This window comes from Halichoerus grypus, chromosome 3 (genome assembly GCF_964656455.1).
Source record: "Halichoerus grypus chromosome 3, mHalGry1.hap1.1, whole genome shotgun sequence".
Classification (NCBI taxonomy): domain Eukaryota; kingdom Metazoa; phylum Chordata; class Mammalia; order Carnivora; family Phocidae; genus Halichoerus; species Halichoerus grypus.
The window spans coordinates 62,237,663-62,253,566 of NC_135714.1; the positions used below are offsets into that span (position 1 = coordinate 62,237,663).

General features: G+C 38.8%; 1 protein-coding gene across 3 annotated transcripts in view; it reads left to right on the forward strand.

Moving 5' to 3' along the window:
• FRAS1 (Fraser extracellular matrix complex subunit 1) overlaps nucleotides 1-15,904 on the forward strand; it is a 404,600-nt gene that overhangs the window by 7,582 nt on the left and 381,114 nt on the right. For all 3 annotated transcript variants that reach the window (XM_036104730.2, XM_078068823.1, XM_078068824.1), the window contains exon 2: nucleotides 432-463. In XM_036104730.2, coding sequence (XP_035960623.2) covers nucleotides 432-463 — 32 coding nt within the window. The remainder of the gene's footprint in view (nucleotides 1-431; nucleotides 464-15,904) is intronic.

Consider the following 15,904-nt stretch of genomic DNA (forward strand, 5'->3'; position numbering starts at 1 on the left):
CATGGAGATATGGAAGTACTATCACCAGATCCTAAGTTGGCCTCTTGGGTGGGACTGGAGAATTGGTGTAAACAAAGAGTGGCAGGGAAGCCTGGATAAGTAAATTGGGACTAGATGAGGGAGGCTCTGCTGATTTATCATATAGAAAAATACACACTGTATACATAGCATGCCATTATAAATACACTTATTTTAAAATTCAAATAATAAGTTTTAATGATGCTTTCCCTTGTGCGTGTCCAAGAACCGTTTGTTGTGTTGTATGGGGTTATTTCCCCAGGGGCAGGATGCTCAAGCTTTTCAGATTTTGGAAAAAGCACAATTTGCTGACTATGATGCATGTAGATGGAGTTTTAGCCGAAATCTGTTGAAGCAGTTACTGTTGGTCTATTTTGCATTCCTTTTAATTCTTGTTTTGTTTTTCCCTACAGGTGCTTGTGTCTATCAGGGTTCCTTGTTGGCGGTAGGTCATCCTTCATATATTTGGTTTATTTCTTTCGAATGTAAAATGCTTGATTGAGGCTGCTGAGTGAGTGAGGTGACCCTATCATTGTAAAAATATGTTTATTTTCCTTCACAGTTTGTGAGGATTATCCCTCCTCTTGGCACAATCATGCTCAATTACTTAATACCTTTTCCAGAGTGAATTAGTTCCATTCGAATACTCAGGTATTGGAAAAGAAGTTCAAACACCCAACACAATTTGCATTCCATGGCTGTCCTTTGTGTTCTTTCAATCAGAAAGAAAATTAGATCCCATTCTCCTGTCAGATATGAACTAGGGCACACTTTGTTTATCTTCTCGTTGCATTTGCTTCTTCCTTTGAACCTCCCCCTCCAAAAAAAAAAAATACAATTATTAAATTAAGTATAATGTGGAGGATTCCTGACTGTTGATTTGAATTATGACTTTAAGTTTTGGTAAATAACAAGCAAATTAACATTTTATCTCTGAACTTTTGCCATGTAGGGTAGAGTTGATTTTGAATTTAATGTCATCATGACTTGGGGGAAAAGCTGATGCAAGTCTCATGCATTTCTTTTCATTAATAATGTACTATGGTGCATAACAGTGTGTTAAAGCCTTATTGAAAAGACTGTCTACACTCCATCAATCCTAATAAATGGTGTGACAAGTCATTCTTCACCACTTTTTTATTTTGGTTTAATAAATGGTATAATAAAAACAGGACTGAAATGGTTGGCGAGGGTTTGCTCATTTACATCACAACCTGCTATTGACATGTGCGATATTAATAAGTCATCTTGGATTATCCTCATGGTGTTGAAATAGTTGAGAAATACCTGAAATATCCAACAGTCTAGATAATTGTAGGTGTTCACAGTAATATTCTTGATTCTGAACTTTATGTAATATAGCTATTGCTCTGGAGTTTTATGTTTTTTTTCCCCTTCCTATTTTTCCATTAAAGAATCAGGAGAAGGCTATTTTCCTTTTCTTTCTCATTCCATGCCCTTCAAAGCCTACTGTTCCTTGTGTTTCTTCTTTAATACATTTTTGGAATCATTTAAAAATCAAAGTGCTATAAAATACGTCACCAGTTTTGGGGAACTGTAGTATATATTATAGACAAGTCGGTTATCCATGTGAATACAAGGAGAATTGCTTACTGTATACAGTGCTTCATAATTTGTAAACATATTTTCATAGCTGTTGATCTATCCGATACAATAGACGAGTGAAATAAGCAGACCACATATTATTTTATACTCTCCCCCCTTTTAATGAAGAACCAAGGATGAGAGAGGTTTTAAGAGATTTGCTAAAGGTAAGTTGACCATTAAGGGATTGACCAGAACAAGCCAACCTGTCTTTCCATTGTTCTCCCTGTATCTGGAGGAAAGTGGCTAGTCTGTCTTCTATATTTGGTGTTGCTCTGTGTTATTGTGCATTTGAATATGAAAGCATCAAGTACTTGGAGAGGGCAGTGCCATCCAATTCAAGGAGAGACTGTCTGGTCAATTTGCACTTAACAGGTGCCCTTGCTCTCCTCAGTTCCATGCCTTGGCTCCTTCCAGGACTATGGCTGCTCGGGGCTTGTAGGCTGCGCAATAGCGCCCCAGCGCACCCCTCCTCCCCACCAGTTGGCTTCTTTGCTTACCAAGACTCAGCCATGTGTGTTCCTAAACCTCCTCAAGCCGGATGTACTTATTATTGTAATTATGCAATTCAGTTAGAAAATACATTTATTACAATAATAAAGGTTATTATTAAACAAGTGTTTGTTGAGTAAAAACTGTGCACAACTGTGGGATTCTAGGCACCGGGAATGCATCAGTGAACAAACAGACAAAATCCTTGCCCTCATGAAGCTTGAATTCCAATGAGTAAAATATATAGAATGTCAGGTAAGTGCTATGGAAGAAAACAATAGGGGAGTGGGGAGATAGAAAATACCAAATAGAGAATGAGGGTGGCTCCTGCAAATAGGGTGATAGGGACGGCCTCCCTGAGAAGGTGACATTTGAGCAAAGACCTGAAAGTGGCCATTCTAAGAGCTAGTGTCCCTGGATGTCCAGGGAAATAGAGTTCCAGGGAAGGGGAAGAGCAGTGGTAAAGTCTGAAGCAGGAGCTTGCTTAGCCATATGAAGAAGTGCACAGCGGTCCGCGTGGCTGCAGTGCACGATCCAGGGGCAGGATGAGGTCAGAGAGGCAGGCAGCAGCCTTGGATGGACTTGAGCTTGTCCCCTCGGTCAGGGGTACCGCTACGGGAGGAGCTACCGCAGAGGAATGACAGAGCCTGACTTATAGTTTAATTAAACTGCCGAAATGTGAATGTGAAAAGAAATAACGTTCTTGTTTCTAAGGAAACTATGGTGAATACTTTAAAAAGACTCCGTAGAGGTGAGTCACTAAAAATTTGCTGTCAAATTAAGTGTAAGAGGAACAACTATAAAAGACTGGGGAAAAACACAGAACTCTGGAGAGATTCTGCATTTGGATTTATTTGCAACCGTTTTAAGTTTTTTTCCATTTTAAGGAACTTCAAACTGGAAATCGTAGATGATGCACTGTGGACATAGTTAATTGTCTGCATAATTAATTGCTGTTCTCTCTCCACCTGATCTGGTCTTGGAGAAGGGCACTGAATGAAATTGAATGAATGTACGTTTTTGTATTTTGAATTAAGATAGAGAGTTTAAGAACATTTAGACTATTCTGGGATTTTCTGCTTGAACAATCCTTTAGGCGAGAGGGTTTCTATGGTAAGAGGCTTCATGGGCGGGGGGGTTGGCTCTGAGGATGGTGGTGGGATGTCCCTGTTCTAAACCCTGTAAATTGTACCCACACACATTTTAGAGCTAGGAGTGACTTCAGAGATCATGTAGTCTGAATTCTCCATATCATAGGTGAGAAAACTGGGGCAAGGGATGTGAAGTTCTTGAACTTCATCCGTTTCTCAGGTGAGTAACCAGAAGTGGAGGGTGGGTCTGGTGGAAAACAGCAAAGCATCAGCTTTACCCAGAAGAATTTCCATAAAATGTATCTAGCAAAATGAGAACACGATCTGGGTACTGGCTGCTGGCTGCTAGCTGCTAGCTCCCAGCCTGTCTTGCGGGGATTTCTCCCACTGATACCTCTCCAGTCTCATCCCTTATTGCCTGGGAAGCTGTCAGATAGAGTGGAGCATTCATGATGCTTGTCACCGACGGACCTCGTTTTGATTCTTCCTCCTCTGCTACAAACCAGCTCTGTGACCTAGAGCAAGTTACATAACCTTCCTGAATCTCTAGCACCTCCTTTGTGAAATGGGGACAAATAAAGCCTCTCATGAGGGGTTTTTGTAGAGTAAAGCAGATAATGTGGGGAGGACGCCCAGGGGCCGGGCCCGGCATGTGCTTTTCTGCCACAACAAAATTTCTCTTTACCAACCAAGAACAACAAAAAGAGGAAGGGAGCAGTTATTAAGCACCTACTATGTATTTCATACTGTCGACAATCTCAGGAAACAGGTGTTGTCTTTACAGATAAGGAAACTGAGGCTCAGAAAGTCTAAGTCCTTGTCCAGAAGTTATACAGGTGGTCAGTGCTAGAAGGAGAGAGCATTCAGACCCGGTTCTGACTCACCGAGCAGCCTGTTTCTCTCAGCCAAGTCAGTCTGCCTATTGTCTCTGAACACAACTGGCTTATTTCACCTTCAGTTCTATATGCCCACCCCCTCTCTGCTGCACCTGCCATGCAGTTGTCTCTGCCAGTCTCTGTCCTGACCTCCTGCAAAAGCCAGCTGTCCCTGGCTAACCCCTTCCCATGTAACTGAGGCTCTCCTACCCTGGTGTGTATTAGATCCACCACATGATGCAAGAAACGTTTGGAGGCAGTCATTCCATCTTAAAAATCTATATATGCTTTATTTTACACACACATACACACATACACACATGCACACACGTGCACACCCAACAATGTGTTGTGTCTCCCAACTTTGACAGCTGTATGGACTTGCGATTTGGTTCTAAACCTCGTGTAGCCATCTCTCAGTTACGTACTGATTCAGCTGTCTCTCTTCTCCTTTCTTTAACTGCCTTCCCTACTTTTCTCTTTTTTCCATTCCTCAGGTCAAAAATTAACAGAAGGGAGTCAGAATACCCAGGAAGGTCCTATGCCTTGAGAAATACTGAATAATCTATTTTGGGGTGTGTTTCTTACCCCACAATACCCCTGCACCCCTGGACTCTCAGGACTTTGTCTGAAGTCAGCCCTTGTGAAAGAGAGAGCATGATGATGTTAAATCAAGAATCTATCAGGAGGAAACCACCTAGTTCATATGTTTACCTGTGACAGGGGCATTGAGTGTGAAGAGAAAAATAAATTTTTTATTTCAATATTTTCACTTAATCTTCACTATATTGAGTAAAAAGAATTTAACTTTCTTTTGGCATCACCACAAGTAAACATTTCTCCTTTATTAGGTTTTTCCCTAGGGGTGGATGGTTGGATTCTTAACCTCAGTTTTTACATCTGTAAAATGGGGATGAACTATTTACTTCACAGGGTTGTTGTAAAAGCTAAAGGAGATCAGTATGAAGCACTTAGCTCTGTGCTTGTGACCTACAACACTTAATGAAGGTTAGCTGCTGTTATTGTTTTTTTTTTCTTTTTTTAAAGATTTTTTATTTATTTATTTGAGAGAGAGAGAATGAGAGAGAGCAAGCACACGAGAGGGGGGAGGGTCAGAGGGAGAAGCAGACTCCCTGCCGAGCAGGGAGCCCGATGCGGGACTCGATCCAGGGACTCCAGGATCATGACCTGAGCCGAAGGCAGTCGCTTAACCAACTGAGCCACCCAGGCGCCCCAGCTGCTGTTATTGTTGCCATAAGCATTTGTGATTGGAAGAGTTGCACAAAGCTATTCATTCTTCTTCCCTAGATCCAAAATGTTAAGTGTTGAAATTTTCCTACTTGGAGTACTTTTGCTCACAAATGCTGACAAAATAAATTATGAGACACTAAATTTTAACACATTTGAAAGAAAGAAAATAAATTCAGGGATAATTAAAAATGTGGAGTGTTTACTTCACTACTATATAGTATGACACAGTAGAAAGATCTAGGCTTTGGAGTTTGAATCCTGGTACTGCTACATACCCGCTGTGTGGCCTCAAGTATGATATTTTATACAGCCGAGTCTCAATTTCATCTTCTATATAATGAGGATTGTAATCTTCATAGGGTTGATGTGAGGATTAACTGAGAGCATGCTTGTGAAAGAACCCAGAACTGTGGTTGGCAAGAAACTGGGCTCACATCGTCTAGGTGGCAAAAAATGTCAGAGTGGAAATGACTGAGTGATAGAGGCCAGGGTGTCTTGGTTTGGGTCCTGGCTCTGTAATTACTAGCTACGTAGCATTGGGTAAGTCACTTGAATGAAATGAGCTCTCAGTTTCTAAATTTATAAAATGAGAGCATTAGATCCTCTCCAGTATTCCTTAGTTCAGTGCTATCCAATAGAAGTTTCTGTGCTGATGGAAATGTTCCACTAATACACCGTCCAATATGGCAGCCATGAACCACATGTGGTTATGGAGTACTTGAAATGTGGCTGGTGACACTGGGGGACTAAATTTTAAATTTTTCTTAATGCACATTAATTAAAAAATAAAAATATAAATAACCTCATATGGCTTGTGGCCACTGTATTCTACCATGCAGCTCTAGAGCTTTAAAATTCTTTTTTTTTTTTTTTAAAGATTTTATTTATTTATTTGACAGAGAGAGACACAGCCAGAGAGGGAACACAAGCAGGGGGAGTGGGAGAGGGAGAAGCAGGCTTCCCGCTGAGCAAGGAGCCCGATGCAGGGCTCGATCCCAGGACCCTGGGACCATGACCTGAGCCGAAGGCAGACGCTTACCGACTGAGCCACCCAGGCGCCCCTAGAGCTTTAAAATTCTTAATATCCTGTAGTACTTAAGCTTGAATTCTAGTCTCATGTGTCATTCTCACCCCAAGTGAAGCCTCACTATAACGTTGTTAGCAGTTGTGAAGGTCACAAGAAATTTGTTATACTACCTGAGGTTCCTCTTTGTTTATTTAATTTGAACAGTTTTAAGGTCATCTTAGTGGCAACACTACACCCCCCACCCCGCCCTTTTTGCTCCATGTGCTTTCTTGAATGAAAGCAAAGGGGTGGAGTTACAACTGAGCCCTTGCCTGCAATCTCTCTTACATATTCCATTAAAAATTTGTTTTCAGCTTTGTCGAAATATAATTGACAAATGAAAATTGTATGTATTTCAGATGTACTACTGAATGTTAGGATATATGTATATATTGTGAAAAAAATCACCACAATCACGCTAATTAACTTACCTATCACCTCAGTTAGTTACCATTTTCTTTCTTGGTGGTGGCGAGAAAACTTAATATCTACCCCCCTAGCATGAGCACTGGGTGGTGAATCACTAAATTCTATACCTGAAACTAGTACTACACTATATGTTAACTAACTGGAATTTAAATAAAAACTTGAAACAAAAATATATAGCGATATATATAGAGAGATATACTATATATCAACCCTCCTAGCAAATTTCAAGTATACACTACAGTATTATTCACTGTAGTCACATTATTGTGCGTTAGATCTCCAGAATTTGTTCATCTTGTTTAACTTGCATAATTGCCTCAGCCTCTGGGCACCATGATTCTCCCCTCCGCTCTATGAGTATGACTATTTTAGATTCCGTATATAAGTGAGATTGTGCAGTATTTGTCTTTCTGCATCTGACTTACTTCACTAAGGGTAATGTTCTCCAGGTCCACCCATGAGTGTTGCAAATGGCAGGATTTCCTATTGACTTAAAGCTAAATAATATTTTATTGGATATATACACCACCTTTTCTTTATCCATTACCAGTTGATGGATATTTAGGTTGTTTCTGTATGTTGGCTATTAGGAATAATGCTGAAATGAACATAGGAGTGAAGGTATCGCTTCAAGATCCTGATTTCAGGGGTGCCTGGGTGGCTCAGTCAGTTAAACGCCTGCCTTTGGCTCAGGTCATGATCCCAGGGTCCTGGGATCGAGCCCTGCATCTGGCTCCCTGCTCAGCGGGAAGCCTGCTTTTCCCTTTCCCACTCCTCCTGCTTGTATTCCCTCTCTTGCTGTCTCTCTGTCAAATAAATAAATAAAATCTTTAAAAAAAAAAAAAAAGATCCTGATTTCATTTCCTTGGCTATATACCCAGAAGTAGGATTGCTGGATCATCAGGTAGTTCTATTTAAAATTTTTTTTGAGGAAGTCCATACTGTTTTCCATAATGGTTGTAGCAATTTATATTCTCACCAACAGTGCACAGAGGTTTCCTTTTTTCCACATCCTTGTCAACAGTTGTTATCTTGTCTTTTTGATAAGAGCTATCTTAACAGATACGAGATAATATCTCATTGAGGTTTTTGATTTGTATCCAGTAAAATTTTTACAAAATATTTTTGGTGTTTTGTCAAAGTCTGATATACTTGGAGCATTATCCACTGTTTATACTGTGGCAGAGAAACATTGAGAACTTTGAATCTAATCTGTAGGCCTTGTTTATTAAGGCTAAGAAGGATAAAGGAAGACAATTCAAGCTCTTCAGTGCTAGTCGCCTTTTTAAAAAATCAGTGTGCTATATATAGCATTACTTTCTTTTATTTGAAACTGTAATGCAAGGGAGACAGCCCTATAGAAATGAAAATGTCTCAGACTTGCATTTGTGCTGGTATTTATCAACATGCTCAAGACTTTATGGAGAAGAAAAATGAAGAAAATTTGGAAGCTTCCCCTAGTAAGTGCTCAAAGTCCCCCTAAACTTTTGGTGAATCTTGGCCAGTGGCTACTATTAAACTTAGTAGCCGTCAGGGGGAATACTTGGCATCCTGTGGATACACTCAGAGGGGAAGCAATAAAAGCAGCCATTCCTTAATTTCCCTTAAGAGTACTATTGGGTATTGCAGGATATTGTTGTTTTTTGTTATAGCTTAACAAGAATTCAGCATTTTTAAGTGCCTCTGGTCCATCTTCATTTATTTTTAAATACTGAGTAATATGTATTTAAGTGGGAAAGCTACTCTTATTAAAATGTACTTATTCTGGGATAAAAACTTTTTTTTTTTTTTTTTTGCAGAAAACCAGTAGCAAGCACATCATCACTGTGCTGGGTGCTGCAATAAATTTCCTTTAACTAGAGATATTCGAGTCAAGACTGGACAGTCAGCACCAGAAATGAGAGTGTTGGCAGGGTCTAGATGACTGCCAGTTTGGAGTCTTACTTGTATGGGTTGAAGGTGAGGGCTGTGCATTTCTGCTTAAGGAAGCTGTTAGAGAGGGTGAGGAAACCTCCTGACTCCAGGGTCCGGTGAAGGCATTTCTTTAGGAAAGGGAGGGATTTTGTACCCTTGGGTGCCAGGTGGTGAGCATTGGGCTCTAGGTGCCTCAGATGATTCTCTTGCCTTGCTGGGTTTTTATAAACTGTCCATGTAATCCAGATAGTTTCCTATCTGGAAATTTATATCTTCTTAAAATATTTTGTGAGAGGAATAACATAAGAGACTTTGTACTTTTATTGATGAATATTCCATATGCATTTTCAGTCTTATTCATATTCTTGTGGTAGGAACAGATGTTTTAAATTAACAAACACATTTCTTATGCTTTGTTTTGAATTTAGAAGATGCAGCTGAGCTTAGCAGCCATATTAATTTCTTCAAACTATGCTATATGTGATCATATATCTCAATTTTCTGGTCAGAGCATACACTCTCCCCACCTTTTTTTTTTTTTAAGTTTTTATCATTTTTGCTCTAAATTGCCTTATAACCTAGTACCTCGTTTTGATTTTCTTTCTCCATTTGTCTGTTTATAACTACAAAATATATACATATATGTGTTTATTTTATACACAGTACATTTATGTATGCATATGTACATATTCCCTAGGAAAGAACTGTCACTCATTTATGACAGCTTATGGTATTATCTTGTCACCATTTGCTTACTTTTTGAAGCTGTCTCCTTACTAAGGGAAAAGAATACATATAAATATCAAATGACAATCATGAGTTAAGCCAGCTTATGTTTTTTGGTATTTGAATGGCAAATGTCTAAAGAAAAGTTGGCTTTAAAAATTTCATATGGATGGCATTTTGCTTCTGGGAGAGGGAGGGACACTTAAATATAAAAATGGCACAAGATAATTTGGTAAAAAATCTGAGCAGTTTTATGTAAAATAAGTGCATTGCCTCTGGTATGTCAGCAAAGTGCTTTTTTAGCAATGATTTCTTAGGCTCCCAGAGCTTATAAACTAAATGAAAGGAAGGAGGAAAGGGGAAAGGTTTCACAGTAAGAAAGTTCATTGTTATACCCGGGAGACCCTTGAGTTGGGGCCATGACCTGTGAGTTCTTTCCTGACAGCTCCCAAGATTAGTTATTTATTAAATTTATGTCATTCCTTTCCTCCAAAGGGAAATTGAATGGAGGGGGAGGGGTTGGGAGAGGAGGGTGTCTACACTGGAGAGCAGATTTTGTAGTTCCTTATACCTCACATTCCTGAGATGGTTCTGTAAGTGTGAGCAAGAGAGAATTATTAACAGAAACAGATACTTATTCTTTGGTGCTCTTACTATGCTGAGTTTCCCTGTAATCCAGAGGGAACTTGGTCTAAGAGATGAGAGAACAGAAATAGAAGGAACCCTAACCTGAAATTAGTAGCAAGAAGAAACTTCTTTCTCCCATATTTGCCATCGGTAGATGTAATAGGAGTGATCCGACTGGATTCCAGATACTTATTGATCAGCGTCCACGTGCTAGAAGACATGAGTTACGTCCCTAGGTCATGTGTGGTAGCAGACCCTAGGTTGCCTGCTCACTAGCCCCTTTTCTCTTTTTCTCTACTGGCAAAATCCTAATTTTTTTCCCAGTCCCCACCCCTTCCCCACAAGACTTGTGTAAATCCTAGTTGTAAGCGACTTAGGAAGGTATATATTCCCCTGCCAGGATTGGTTTAGGAGTGAGTTTATGGCCTAATCGTGGCCAATGAGATCTGCATGGAAGTCTGCTAAGTTTTTGGTGCTTGAAATAACCTCATAGAGAACCTCCCCCTAAGTCCTGAACTAGTTGAGAAATAAACAAAGAATAAATATAGATGTAAAAACATCACCTTTTTATTTTTTAATCAGTGAAGCTAAGGTGGTGGATATAGCTTTGATTTTTCTTGACCAAATGGGCTCACTGATTCTGAACCCCCAGATTCCAGCAGACTTACGCCTTCACAGGCAGAACTTTATCGAAGCAGCTTTCCCACATAGGTAAGAATTGCTGTTGGGAGAAGCAGAGGAAAACTTAATGCTCTTAGATGAAAGGTTTGCTCCCTAGAAGAGGAAGGGAGACAAAACCGAGTAACACAAGCACAGTTACTCTTTTAAATTTACCGGTTAGATAAATCATGCCACCTTCCCAAGGATAAGAAAGCACTAGAGTTGTATGTTGATATCCCTTCACAAGAAGGAAGCCTCAGGAGAAAGAATTCTCCATTAACGGGAGATTTTAAACCTTAGTCTTTGAACCTTGGCAGGTGAGGATGCAGTCCCCAGAGCTGCTGCAACCATTAGGCTACCCAGCCGACACACACAGGTTGATGGAGGAGAAGGGTGGAAAGACTGGTTCCTCCGGGAGCTGGGCTATTCATCCGCTGATGTAACCAGCACAGGAACTGACCTTCCTGGGGGATTGTTATATGAGCCTAGAAATTCTCAAATTGTTTAAGCCAGAACAAATAGGATTTTATGTGACTGTAGCCAAAATCATTCTCTCCCATACCCTACCATCAAATAGTGAACTCCGTTCACAGCGCTTTGGGGTAAATGTCAGTGAAGGTGTGCAGCCGCATGGTCAAGGGGAGGAACTCTAGATTCAGAGTTCTGAGTTTCAGGCTGAGCTCTTCACTGCTGTTTGACCTTGGAAAAGCTACTCACCTCATCGGTAAAATGGGGATAATAGTTTTGTGTACGTAAATAGAGCTGCTGCAAAGGTAAATGAGATAATATGTGGAAGTACCTGGGACATAGTAAGTAGTAGGTACATGCTAGCTGTTGAGAATATTGTTATTCTTGGCGGAAACCACTTTTGATCTTGGCCTTCAAATGTGGGTCAGTTTAGAACAGAAAGACATGAGGGAAAAGCTCTTAAGATAGAGGATCAGTATGAGTAAAAGCATGAGTGGCAAAGGTAGTCCAGTTTGATTGACAAATGAGAAGTGATGGGATGAAACAGAGAAAGGACTTTTAAACTCTGGGTCACAAAGGGCCTGGAGGAATACATTTGAATTACATTCTGTAGGCAGTCGGGGACCCTTTGAAATGGAAATCATTTGTTCTTAAATACTAACTCTGTCACTGCAAACTGATTAGTGTGTTGTTGGAGGTGAGATGTCATGGCATCTTCCTCTACTGTGTTCCTCCCTCTTCTCATTTTCACCAGGGTCCTCATGTTGTTGCTCTGTAGGGCTTTGGAGAGGACGTGAGGGGCTCCATGTAACTGATCATCATTGCTGAAAAAGAAAGATCAGTCTGCAGACATATTCCAGCAGTGAGTCAGTACTGTTAGGTTCATCATTAGTTCAGCAAAAATGGCTTCATCTGGTGTTGTGTCAAGTAGAACTCCCTGTTAATAGGCATTAATCCATTCCTTTAATATCGATGTTCATAATGATGCCCCCCGAGGTGGTGGTATAATTGTTTTCCTTCCCCTTTAATTAGCATTTCTCATTTCTTCTTTATAATTTGCAAAGATTGAATTATGTTCCAGATAGTATTAGGATAAAGTACATTTTATTGTATTTAATTTTTTTAATGGAAACCTGGTTATTTTATATATCCTACCCCATATTTTGAGGAGTATAGTTTTTCTCCCATGCTGGATAACCAAAGCTTATTATCTTTTTGTTTGCCTTTAGAATGTTATCAGATTTATCAATTTCTACAGTTAAAATGTGTTTTTTAATATAACGTATATCAACTATACTTCAATTATAAATGTTTTTTTAGAAGAAAGATCAAGTATGGTAAGATGCCTTAAAGAATAGAAGGACCTCTTGAAAACATGAACCTCTAGAAAATATTCTTAATAGTTTGAGGATTTAGGAGGAGAAGAGAGGAAGATTTTATGGGAATAAGATAACTCAAGCGCATATGAAAAGGAGAAAAACTCATGTTAATGGCTGCTTTGGTTACCACTTTAGAATAGATTAAGGTGTTGAAGAGAAAAAATCTTTTTTTATATTTCTTACTCTGTTTCACTGATGACTTGGAGGAAAAACCTCAATAATAACAGGAGATAAATATAAAGGATAATATAAGAAATACTATTAGTGTCAAGGCGTGTGTATTCCTGTGAGGTGGTTTTATGCAGACTTATTAAGGTCAAGGATACTTACTCAGCAAGGGAGATTGTATCTTTAAAACTAAGAATTCCAACATGTTGTGATGAGCACTGGGTGTTATACGCAACTAATGAATTGTTGAACACTACATCAAAAACTAATAATGTACTATACAGTGGCTAACTGAACATAATTAAAAAAAACAACTAAGAATTCCATTTTTTTGTACTAGAAATAAATTATTGAGGTAGGAAGAAAACCATTAAAAAGGGTCAATAGTGTTTTTTTTTTAAGTGTTTTGTGAAAACACTTTACGTAAATGAAGGGTAAATTGGCTCCCCTTATGCATGTAGTTCCCTTAAAGTTAATGAAATATTTTAGACACTAGTGCTTTAGTATTACAGAGGAGAAAAAAAATTGCACTTACGCTCTGTTAAAATAAACAGATGTAAAGAGATATTTAATGCTTTCTACTTTGTGCTGAAGTGTCTCAGAAATCATTTTAGTAGGTGTATCTTAAAAACAGGTCTCAAATCACAAAAGGCCAAGGAAATATATTTTTTAAAAGATTTATTTATTTATTTAAGAGAAAGAGTGTGTGCATGTGTGTGGGGGAGGGGCGGGGGGGGAGAGAGAGAATCTCAAGCAGACTCCCCACTGAGTGCTGAGCCCAGTTTCAGGACTCTGAGATCATGACCTGAGCTGAAACCAAGAGTCAGATACTTAACTGACTGAGCCACCCAGGGGCCCCTGGCCAAGGAAATATTTTATAATAATTTTAGATTTACTTATATAAGATTTAAGGTTAACTGAGCCCCATAACTGTCATAAAAAACCCCAAACTTTCGGTGCCTTCTACTAACCTGTTACACACAGAGCATGTGGAAAAGAGCCTTTGCAATGTTACAACCTTTGTCTTAAAAAATAAACAAAATGCTGAAACATTAAAAAAAGAGGGAAAGTCTCCATTAATCCAAGTAATTCCACAAACAAGGACAATTACTACAAATATTAGATGAACTCATTGCAGAACTTCTGTAAGTATGTGTGTGTGCAACAAACACAGGCATCGCAAAATGCATATTGTTTGGTCACTGTTTTTTTTTTTTATATAATACTATATAACGAATACTTTTCTATGTCAATACACAACTGACCTACATGATAAATCCATCATAGATAAACTGTAAGTTATTTTAGTGATTCCTATTGATTGGTATTCATAGTCCAGTATTTTGGTATTGTAAGCAACACTGTGATGACCATTCTTGCACACTTTTCAATTATTTCCTGAGGATAAATTATTTCCTCAGGTAAATTTCAATTATTTTCTGAGGTAAATTCCTTAGAAATATAATTATTGAGACACATGATACACATTTTTAAGAAACATATTTGTGTACACATTTAACACACATTACCAAATTGCCCTTTGGGGAACTCTTACTAATTTCCATCCTATTAGCTCGTATTAGTAAGGAATTCTGATGTAAGGTTAAAACTAACATTTGATTTTTGATTTACTGATTTTTAAAGGGTGATGAAATAGAAGGCAGTATTGACAAATATTGATAAAATTTTTAAAATACCTAACAATGTAAAACTAAAAAAAAGCCCAATAGAATACAGATTTTCAAAGAATTGGTGTTACAAAGAATTACTTAGTACTTACAAAGAATTCATGCAAATGTTTAATAATCCTACCAAACTCCAGGAATTAAACTAAGAATAGAGAGTTCAGATAAGAGAAAATACAAGTAGCAAATATATTAAAAAGAGGGATGCCAGGGTGGCTCAGTCAGTTAGGCGTCTGCCTTCGGCTTGGGTCATGATCCCAGGGTCCTGGGATCGAGTCCTACATCGGCCTCTCTGCTCAGCGGGGAGCCTGCTTCTGCCTGCTTCTCCCTCTGCCTGCCACTCCCCCTGCTTGTGCTTGTGCTCTCTCTCTGTCAAATAAATAAATAATAAATCTTAAAAAATATATATTAAGAAGAATCATTGTTAAGAACCAGGTGAAAACTAAACTAATGATGAGATATCACCTTATGCCTATTAGAAAAAAAATTAAATGATTAAGTTGAGTTTTCTGGGAATTTGCCCTAAAGAATTAATTTAGAAGAAAAAAAAATTATGCATAAAGAAGTGTTCTTTCCAGCGTTATTTACACTATAAATTAAGAAGTTATCTAAATGTCTGTAGTAAAGGAGTGGTTAAGTAAATCACCGTAGATACAGTTGACATGGGACATTATATAGCTATTAAAATAATAGATGTGAAGAGCATCTAGCCATGTAGACACATTTATGAGGTAACGTTAAGTGAAAGGCAGAGTGTTCAGTTCAAACCCTGTGATTGAAAGTCTTTTAAAATGTGCCTTTCTGTGATTAGAGTCTGATAAGTGGGAAAAACTCATTTTATTTCAAAAGGAGGGAGAAAGCTTGTTAAGGGGAGGAACCAAAGGTGAGAGAGAGGATAGAAGTTAGGAGAATGAAGGGACAGTGGATGCAGAAGATCAAGAAGGGACAAGATGGCTGGAGTGGGATTAAACCATAAGTGACAAAGACAACATAGACAAGGGTCTTCTACAAAGATAGAAGCAGAGCAGGAGAAGGTATATGAAAATTACATTATTTAGGACTCTTAGTGTGAATGATGGAAACTCAGCTCAAACTAGCATAAGCAAAGCCTGTAATTTATTGCTTCCTTGACCTGGAAGTCTAAGGGTTTGGCTTCTGATGCAGCTGCATCCGTGTGATCATATGACATCTCTTTTGGCTGTGCATTATGCTGGGTTAGGCAGTCTCTTTGTGGTGGCAACGTTGGTTTACATAGTTCAGATAGTTCATGTTCACAGAGAGCCCCCTTTTTGGGGGGTAAGTTTCCAGTCAGAGTTCTTAAAAAAATTCTGATTGATCTGGCTTACATCAAGGATCTTACCCCCAGCTGTAATCATACCCTCATGGGGAGAGAGAAACCTTACGATTTATCATACCACCAAGTAGAGAGGCCATTTCTGGCAGTGAAAGT